Raw genomic sequence first — 11,006 nt, 5'->3', positions numbered from 1 at the left:
CACTCACTCACACACTCACTCACTCACTCACAAACACACACTCACTCACTGACACACACAAACACACACTCACTCACTCACTCACACACTCACTCACTCACTCACAAACACACACTCACTCACACACACACACACACACACACACACTCAAAGGGACTCAGAGATCAATGCAGGTGTTTAAAGTATGAATATAGTATTTTTATGAATAAGCGTTGACATGAATAGGTGTCTGAATGTTGAGAACTCTTCTTCTTTTGTTTGTATTTGACAGTTTTTAACCTGCATCCTGTTGGGTTCAGCTGTTTGGAGTTTCCATTTTCTAAACTTCTACATTCTAAACCTTCTTCAGCTCTGAACAGATTATGAAACATTGAATGATTTCAAGCAGGAACTTTTTCTTCTAAAGTGACGTCATTTATTCTTTATTCAGATTGTGGTGCTGCAGTTTGTCAGATATCAGCTGTGATTCTCTGGCCTCAGCTCTGAAGTCCAACCCCTCCCATCTGAGAGAGCTGAATCTGAGTGAGAACAACTTGTCTTCAGGATTGAAGCTGCTGTGTGATTTTCTGGAGAGTCCACACTGTAGACTGGAGACTCTGGGGTCAGTTCACTGACTGTCTGTTACTATTGTTGATCTTAATGTTTAACAACTGAACCTAATTTATGTTCATACATAACTTACATCCATCAAGTTAATTTTCTTTTTTCCACATTTTAATTTTTACTGTACAAAGTTTAATGTGTAGTTATAAAAGATGACTGATTCTTAAAGAAAGTGTAGAAAATGTCCACTGTTAGTTGTTAAAGTCAATTAATGTTTATAATTTTTGGTAAAGAGTCACATCTGTATACAGAAGATCCTCTCAACTAATATCTGTTTTAAACTGATCAAGTTTACTTGCTGAAGGAGAAATATTTCTTTATTATATTCTTTAATGTGTTTTAATGAATAATGTCTGATCACTGATATTGATCCTTCAGAACACACACACACCCACACACACTCACTCACACGCACAGACACACACCCATGCATTCACACAAACACACACACACACTCACACAAACACACACCTACACACACATACATTCACACACACACACACACACACACACCCACTCACTCACTCACACGCACAGACACACACCCATGCATTCACACACACACACACACACACACATACATTCACACTCACTCACTCACACAAACAGACACACACACTCACTTACACACATACACACACACACACACGCACTCACACGCACAGACACACACACACACACACACACACACACCCATGCATTCACACAAACACACACACACACATACATTCACACACAGACACACACACACATACATTCAAACACACGCTCACACAAAGACACACTCACTCACTCACTCTCTCACACACACAAACAAACACACACTCACTCACTCACACACACACACACACACACACACACACACACTCACTCACTCACACGCACAGACATACACCCATGCATTCACACACACACACACACACACACACACACACATACATTCACACTCACTCACTCACACAAACAGACACACACACTCACTTACACACATACACACACACACACACGCACTCACACGCACAGACACACACACACACACACACACACACCCATGCATTCACACAAACACACACACACACATACATTCACACACAGACACACACACACATACATTCAAACACACGCTCACACAAAGACACACTCACTCACTCACTCTCTCACACACACAAACACACACTCACTCACTCACACACACACACACACACACACACACACTCTCTCACACACACAAACACACACTCACTCACTCACACACACACACACACACACACACTCACTCACTCACTCACACACACAAACAAACACACACTCACTAACACACAATCACTCACTCACACACACACTCTCTCTCACTCACACACACTCTCATACACACACACACACACACTCACTCAAAGGGACTCAGAGATCAATGCAGGTGTTTAAAGTATGAATATAGTGTTTTTATGAATCAGCGTTGATATGAATAGGTGTCTGAATGTTGAGAACTCTTCTTCTTTTGTTTGTATTTGACAGTTTTTAACCTGCATCCTGTTGGGTTCAACTGTTTGGAGTTTCCATTTTCTAAACTTCTACATTCTAAACCTTCTTCAGCTCTGAACAGATTATGAAACATTGAATGATTTCAAGCAGGAACTTTTTCTTCTAAAGTGACGTCATTTATTCTTTATTCAGATTGATGTTCTGCAGTTTGTCAGAGACCAGCTGTGATTCTCTGGCCTCAGCTCTGAAGTCCAACCCCTCCCATCTGAGAGAGCTGAATCTGGGAGGAAACGACCTGAAGAGTTCAGATGTGGAGCAGCTGTCTGATCTTCAGAAGAGTCCAGACTGTAGACTGGAGATTCTGAGGTCAGTAGAGAGTTGGAGTCAGTCTGTGCTGGTTTCAGCAGTATTGTATTAAACACAGTTAGTATTAAAGCAAAGATCCAGTATTTCCTGGTGAACCTTCAACCTTCTCAGTGGCTGCTTTCCTCAGTGAGGCTGTGAGAGGAGAATGGTGACAGGCTTCAGGATTGGACAGAAAGACAGAGAGAGAGAGAACAGTCAGCCAATCAGATCAGCCAGAAGCTTGTTGTGATCATGTGTTTGAGTTGATGTGAAGACGACTGTTGCTGTTGTGTTCATGTCTGTAGGAAATAAAGCTGGATTACAGCTGACAGCCTTACAAGATGTATAGAGACAGTGGTCCTCATCATCAAACTGTCCTACCATCAAATCTGATCTGAAAGTGTTTGTTCTCTCATTTCAACACTAAAGAATTGATCAGTTCATCTTTGTCAGAGTTCTAAGATCAGTCTGACTGCAGCCTGCAAATCACTGGCTCTGATTTCACACAAGCATCATTACGTTTGGTAACCATGTGGTCTTTATACAGACCAGAACCTCTGCTGAAGTCCAGGAATCACAACAGGTGTTTAGCTGAGAGCTCTGACCGATTGTCATGTGATGATTTAACAGCAGGAAAGATCTTCAAATCCCACAGAGACTCTGTAGCTTTCAACTTTTCTAACAGTTGACATGTATCAACAGTAAATCCATCAGTAAACTGATGAGTGAATGTCTCTGTTTCTGCAGTAATGATGTGTTCATGACTCTCAGCATTTTATTTCCTCTGTGTACTTGAGTGAAATCTGCAGAGTAAACAGACTTGATAGCAAAAGTCTGTGCAGGTGTGTGAGCTTGGAGCTCAGTGTGTTCACTCCAACACGTTAACATGGGAGCTGAAAGGAAGCAGGCTACGCTGCACAGCTGTTCCACTTCTGGTCTGAACAGGACTGAAGTCCCTGCTGCTCTTTATACTGGATGTGCTGCATCACTGACTGACAGCTGATGAGGTGAGTCTCACTAAACACTGATTTATGACCTCTGTTGTTTCTTCTTCTCTCATCAGCTGGGAGAAGTTGCGGTATAGATCTCTGTCAGAGTGTGAGTGAACATCCAGGAGTGTGTGTTGAGAGAGGATCAGCTGGATCCTGATGATCCATCTGGACCGGAGTCTGGATCTGGATTTTGTCATCTTTACTTAAGTCTCTTAACTGACTACAAACTGAACAGTTATCTCTGGATTTTGTTGAATCAGCACTTTACAGATGTGTTATACATGAGCTGTTTGATGCAGAAAAGATTAAAAACAGGTGTTATAAGTCAGACTCTGACCCTGGGCCCTTATTTATCAAGCGTCTCAGAATCACACTGAGAGTTAACGAGGACTAAAACTAATTAATGAAGCAGAAGAGAATTTACTGTGACTGTCAGCAGGAGAAGGATTACTCCTGGGGGAGAGTGAGACGTGGCTGTTTTACCACAGTCAGAGCAGCAAAGTAGAAATAATGATGACGTGTTGTAGTTTTCTCACAGTCTCAGCTGGAAATATGAAACAGTGGTAATTTGGTATATTATGTGTATAGGCAGGTAACCAGGCAGGTAACTTACCAAGGTTATGGAACAAAACTATGATGCCAAAATTCATTATAAGATGATATTTACAAAGTGTAAAGAAAGCCTGAGAAATAAATGTAGCCTATATGTTAATGAAGATAACAGGTAATTAGACTCAGCTGTGTGAAATGATCTTGGTTCAGCCACATGGTTTCACAGCCTGTAATAGTGCTGCATCTTGCACATATTGCACAGACACACGTTGCAAACCGTCTCCATGAAGAACATCTTCTCTTCCACTGTCCAGTTCCTCTTTCAACTACACCCCAAGTTAACTTGTGTTCTCTACATGAAGGTAAATACAGCGTAACAATAGAAACATATATTGTTCAGGTGCATCCTCCTCTCTCAAATATCAGGCTGTAGCTCTGCTGTTATTTGAAGGAGCCTCAATAAAAAATAAGCCTATAAAATATTTGAGCTGTTGTAATGAAGTTGAGATATCCTTCATTATGCAGCTGACATGATTGTGTGTAAATCAAAGTTTTAGTGGGCTGTAACTGAGGACCCTCGTCATGCTCATTATCTTTACGACGTGCATTAAGCCAGATCAAAGTTTGATTCATGACTTCCATCATTGTCGCTTCTGACAGAATCGTCACTGTTGCATAGCTGCATTTTCTCCGTTACTATAAAGTGTAACATTGTGAGGACGTTCTGTATTTATTTAAATGATGTTGTGTAGAAACATCATGTGTTCTCCTCTGAATCACACACAAAGTCAGTCTCACTAATGATTCTGTTTTAGTCCAAACAATCTTTTAATAAGCTCAGTGTCATCAAGCGTTCCCAAAACATCTCTCCTCTCAGGAATATCTCTGCCTGAACTCCATCTCCTGCAGCTCCTAAATATTGGCAGAGATACGAATCATTTACCAAGTTTGGAAAGTTGATAAAAGGCTTTTTCTCCTAAAAGTAGAAGCAGAGATGCGTCACTCTGATCATTTTTGGCCAGTTAGGAGTCATTTCCTGCTCTGAGACGCTTGATAAATACGGGCCCAGATGTGACAGATGTGACAGATTGGATGTCCACAAATTTCATTCAGTTCAATTGTGAAAGAATTTATCATTGGTCCAGAAAACCTGCATGCAGGTCAAATCATATCTTGGTTCTGTGGTGAAAAACTTTGTATTTTTTGATTCCAGTCTAAGTTTTGATGATCATATCAGCAGCTCGTCCAGTCCTGTTTTCACCCTTAAAACATATTCAAATAATATCTATAAAACCAGCACAGAACACTGCTGCTGTCAGACTTTGAACTAAAAGCAGGAAAAGAGATCATATTACTCCATTTCTATCATCACTTCACTGGTTACCTGTTTGTTTTAGGATTGATTGTAAAGATTTGATTGATTACTTTTAAAGGCTCTTCATGGCTCCAGATGACATTTCAGAGTTGCTCTGTGTGTAAATATTAAAGGTATCTAGCTTTTATATGCAAACATATGATGTCACAATGAATAGTTTATATCTCATAACAATATTTAACAAGTCATTTGCATCAGGCTGTAAGTAAACACTGGTCAGCCAATCAGGTGGCTTTAACAATAACTATATAATTTAAACTTGTAGGTGAGATCATGTGATCCAGCTGTGTGATCCAGCTCTATCCAATCACATCCTTTACATCTTGTTTCCTACATTAGTGCAGCATCTTGCATGTATTGTACAACACTGCACACAGTGATAATGATGCAAACGGACTGTGGACACAACTTCATTAAAAACATGAAATGTATCTTCTCCACTGTCCAACTCATCTCCAGCTAAACCTGCTGTTGACTTATGTGTCCTTACAGCTCTTTGAAATATATCTCTGCCATCAGCAGTTTAACACTAATGAATCATTCAATCAATAAAGCCTCGATTTGCATGAATGCAGCCTGTTTTTCTATAAGTTGACACTGAGTGGTGGGAAATGAATTAGTGCTGATTATCAGCACAGATAAATATGGGTCCTGGTCTTTGCTGTCAGGGCTCTGGATCAACCTGTTTGAGGAGATCAGTCTGATAAGTCATTATCTTCCTTTAAATCACTTCTTCAAACTCATTTTATCCACTGATCTATTGATTATTGTTGTTTTATATGCTGTACATCTTAAATGTGAATCTAATGTGTGTTTTACTGGTTTATTTTCTTCCTGTATGTGTGTGTTAGTTTTGTGTAAAACATTGTGTAACGTTGGTTTTGAGAAGTTTTATAGACTTGTGAAGGGAGGGTGGTGGGATGATGATGGTGGGAAACAAAGACCAAATTCTAATAAACATCTGTGGAAATAAATGAACTTGCAGTGTTTTTATCATGTGTCAAGCTTCAGCTTCATGTATAAAATCTATTTTCATTGTAGTTATTTTTTCTGTCTTTGTGTATAAATGAACTATATTTGATTGAATCTGTGTTCTTTGTTTTGTTTCTGTGGATCTGTTAGATGTTTTTGTCGAACCACTGGACCACCAGGACGCCATCTGAGTTTATGGTTACGTTTTATTTTAAAGCTCCATTATTCTTATAATTTCTGATTAATTTCTTCAAAGTTTCCAGGAAAGAATTGTCTGTGTAATTTGGTCTATTTATAGATTTCCATTTCCACCTGAGTTCATATTTATTCATCAGTCATTTATTATTGGAAACTTTATTCTCATATATGTTGAATTGTATGTTTTTCTGTAGATGAAACATGTTTGCATGTTTGTCTGACCTGCTGTGAACTGACTAAAAGACTTTAGCTTATGCTATCTTAGCAACTGGAATTCATTCATTGGAAGTGAACCAACTGAACACTGTCTTTATTTGACCTATAAATTAGTGATAAAGTACTTGGTTCTTACCAGGAAACTTTAGATTGTCTGTGTTTTCTTTATTCCTTCACTTCATTACTGAAATCAGGTGAAATATACAAACAAGGAAACAGCGCCACCAAGTGACGATACAAGAAAACAGCAATCCATACAGACTGAACACACACAACAAGGAGAAATAAATACATGAAAACAGACATTTTAAAACATGTGAGGAGAGGAGAGTAAATCTAGTTAGAGATGTCTCTATTCATCATTTTGTCTATCAAATGTCAAAAAATAGAGAAAAATTAAGATTAAGAGTGAAATTAGTTTGCAGTGTTTGTCCAAAACTTAACACAATAAAAGAAACACACACACTAAGAAGAAAAAAGCAATCCAAGACATAGTCCACACATGGCACACATCCTTCATAAATACACTAAACTACTACACAGCAGCGTCCAGCAGTGCTCCTGGAGAACAAAGATTCAATGTGAGAGAAAACACAATGCAGCCCAGAAATATACACAATACCATACTTTCCACTGTGCAGCACTGACTACAGTACTGCTGTGAGCAGTTTGTATGTGCAACACATACACACCCGCCCTCCTTGTGCTGCTGTGTGTTATAGAGAGCGATGGCTGATGGGATAAAGGAATTCCTCGCTCTGTTACTTTGAGAAGAGTCTGTCTGTGGACACACAGTACTACTACTTACTACACAACCCCCCCGACCCCTAACCCTAACCATCTCACTCCTCATACCTAATGACCATGCCCATGACCTACTCGGTTACCTTTGCAGCTGGGGGCCTGAAGACGTGGGCCTGATGGGAGGGGCTAAAGCTCACTGAACAGGGTGTTGTGGGTGTGTGATGGAGAAGGTGTTGGTTATGTGAGCCCAAGCTTAAGACGTCCTATTATTTCACCACAGATAGTCTGGTAAGAACTGGAGAAGAAGATATCCTCAACTGGTGCTTTATTAACTACCACACACACACACTCACTTTATTAGGAACACCTGTGCAATCTAACGCGATCCAATACAACAGCTCTGCCATATATTCTACATTTATGAAGCTTTTACATTTACAGTTTCTGTTGACATTGTCAGAAAGGTGATAATCAATAAGCTGAATTGATCCACACACAAACTAAATGAAATAAATGTGAATTATGCACAGAGCACATTAACTTACCAAGGTCATGGAATTTAACAGGCAGGAAATAACAACAGTAATATTCTTCAACCTGTTAACAGAATGATTTAAGACTTACAGTCTCATGGATGCACAGGATCTCTCAGTCCACAAAAGTCTCTTCACAGAAAGAATCCAGGATGGAATTACTGGAAAGGAGATGAAATATATCCCACCAACAAGGCAACCCACTTTGATGTGGTGAACTATCAGCAACACACCGGCTGCTACAGAGCAGGACGCAGCGGTATTGGTGTCCTTCCCTGATTGGCTAAGGCCTTAATTGGTATTTAATTACATGGTGGAGCAGAAATGAACCTACTGAAACAGAGTCATTTATTTGTCCACAAGGAGGCGCTGCAGCATCATTTAAAGGCCGTAATGCTGACCTTTTGAACAGGTGAAGTAGCAGGTTTCCAGTCTTTGAGAGGGTCCGGGTCTTGTAGATGTGGGTAAGGTTTTCTTGCTTAGTGCTGTTTATTTTTCCAGAAATACTCACAATTTTGCTGAGCGAGTCCTTCTGTGCAGCACCAGCGTTACCATGCCAGATTCACTTCTTGCACTGCACTGTAACTTTTATTCTCCTGTTTTATCTGTTTTACTCTATTTTAGCTTATTTTTATTTTCTAGTCTCTTAACTCTTAAATAACTCTTTTTAATTGTATTTAAATGTCTTTTTATAATGTGTTTCTTTTACATTTTGTCTCGATGTCTTTTATGTTTTATGTGAAGAACTTGAATTGTCTTGTTGTTGAAACGTCCTGTACAAATAAACTCACCTCGCCTTCCTCTCCCATTAATCATCTCACCACCCCTCAGATTTATCTGCTGACCCTTTGGAGGGACCCGACCCCTAGGTTGGGAACCACTGGACTAAACTAGCTATCTGTATATAAAGTAGTGTAAACTAGCTCCACCTCCAGCAGCTACAACAGTAACATGCTGCTCTAACACTGATGCTTCACTATTAATAATCTAATGATGTCATATATAATAATATATCAGTCAGAGGGACCAAACCACTACTTTTACTGCAATACTTTAACTACATCAAGCTCATAATACTTATGTACTTTTACTTGTAATATTTTTACATTGATGTTAACAGGTTGAATTCAAATTTTATGCCCGTATCTTAAAGGAGCAGTTTAACATTTTTGGGAACTACAGTTGTTTGTTAAATGTGTTATTTCAGCTTTTTTGGTCCATTTCTTGTTTTACAGAATATTTTTATTGAACAACACAGTGAAGGAATATCAACATCAATTTTATTTCAAACCCATCAATAATCTCGTCTCTTCTAGCTTCAGCTCTGAAAAACAAAAACTCTCAACTATAAATTTTATTTTCTGTTTACATAAAAAAACACTAATTACATTTCTGGAAGATTTATCCATCATATATCTTTATGTTCTCACACCAGTTTCAGTTATTTCCACATATAGTTTCTGACAAATCTGGTGTTTTCTGTCGGTTTGGTGGATGTCTCTAAATACTACAATACCCATGAGTCTCTGCTGCTGTTGCTATGGAGACGAGGCCAGTCAGAGGTGTGAATCAGAGAGGCAGTGAATTTAAAACGATTCGTCATAAAAGTAAAAACAACACGGTGTTTAGTTGCTGAATTCGTCCACAAATAACCCAAAATCTAAAATGAATGAATTTAATCTGCAGATTAAAAATAACATCATAATCTTTATCTTCAGCTCTCTGTTAGCAGAGCACATGACTGGATTTGAAGCTCAGTGATTGGATGTTTGTTACTGAAATGCATTTTGGGAGTTGTAGTTAACGTCTCTGCTTCAGTTTTTATGTCCACAGTCTTGTAGGACTTTTTAGTAAAATGCTAAAATATTTTCTAAGACAGTTGTTCATGTTCATGTTCTGATGATTCAACCAGGAGAGTTTCATACTGATCCAAACTGATCCAAAACATTTTGTTTATCTTTGGGGGCATTTTGAATCAACTGAACGAAGGGATCATTCACACAGTTGGTTTGTTTCTGAATGTGAGTGATGAACTGTTTCCGTCTCAGATCCGACGACTCTCCTGTTTCTTCTCTCCGTCTGTCACGTCTGCTGTCTGAACGGAAAAACACCAGCTGACAGCTTTCTGAGCTCATCATTCACAACTTTATTGCACACAGTTTGTTATAAAAACCTCAGAGAACATCACACACACACTCCACAGATAAATTACACCTATAAATGAGGTCTGAAAGCTGCAGAGAGACGCAGCGTTTCTGTTTTATCAGCTGGTAACAGTGAAGAGCACACAGAGGAAAACACTGTTGATTCAGTGAATTCACTGCTGTATAAAACACTGTGAAATATAAAAACACGTGTAAAAACCAAACTCACACTGATTCACTTTCACTAAACACAGTGGTACATTTATACATTAAGTACATTTATGCCAATAAAATAAAATAAATATAAGAAGTATTAGCAATCATAATATTTTACTGTCTTAAAAAAAAGATAATACAACCTTCTGCATTAGTATCTCATATTTTTATCTGATTATTTTTACTGACCATGAGTATTTATATATTACTACAGTAAGTCACAACTATGAGACAGAATCAAACTTGTGACTTTTTCAGTCAAACTACAGGACAGTGAGTCAATGTTATGATGTTTTTAAAGTCCAAGTCATGAGATAGCGAGGGCGTAGGTTTGGTTTGAACTTCGGTGTGGTCGTCTTCTTGTCAGGCAGTATTAATAATTGTGTATTGTGGGGAAATATTTGTGTTCCCAGGTCATTCTCTGGTCATCTTCTATCCTGGGAGCAGCAGGTCATGACCTGTCTGTTTCAGAGCGCTTCATCTCTCTGTCTAATGAGGTTGGCTGGGATAAGCAGCTGTATTGATAAGGCTGGCTGTCTCCACGGTAACCAGGGTCAGGTGGAGATATGCTGCGCTTCCTGCAGACGCTCAGACTGGTCTCCTCGTAGAATGGATAGCAAGTGACCTGAGTACA

General features: G+C 39.0%; 1 protein-coding gene across 1 annotated transcript in view; it reads left to right on the top strand.

The window, feature by feature from the left end:
• Positions 1–3,536, top strand: part of LOC122997408 (NACHT, LRR and PYD domains-containing protein 12-like) — a 40,915-nt gene extending 37,379 nt beyond the window's left edge. The window contains exons 10-11 of the mRNA XM_044373509.1: positions 2,278–2,451; positions 3,494–3,536. Coding sequence (XP_044229444.1) covers positions 2,278–2,451; positions 3,494–3,536 — 217 coding nt within the window. The remainder of the gene's footprint in view (positions 1–2,277; positions 2,452–3,493) is intronic.
• Positions 3,537–11,006: the final 7,470 nt, after the last annotated feature.

The sequence above is a fragment of the Thunnus albacares genome, chromosome 14, assembly GCF_914725855.1.
Source record: "Thunnus albacares chromosome 14, fThuAlb1.1, whole genome shotgun sequence".
NCBI classification, from domain to species: domain Eukaryota; kingdom Metazoa; phylum Chordata; class Actinopteri; order Scombriformes; family Scombridae; genus Thunnus; species Thunnus albacares.
The sequence above is the reverse complement of the archived record's forward strand: the minus strand, read 5'-3'. Positions and strand labels throughout refer to the sequence as shown.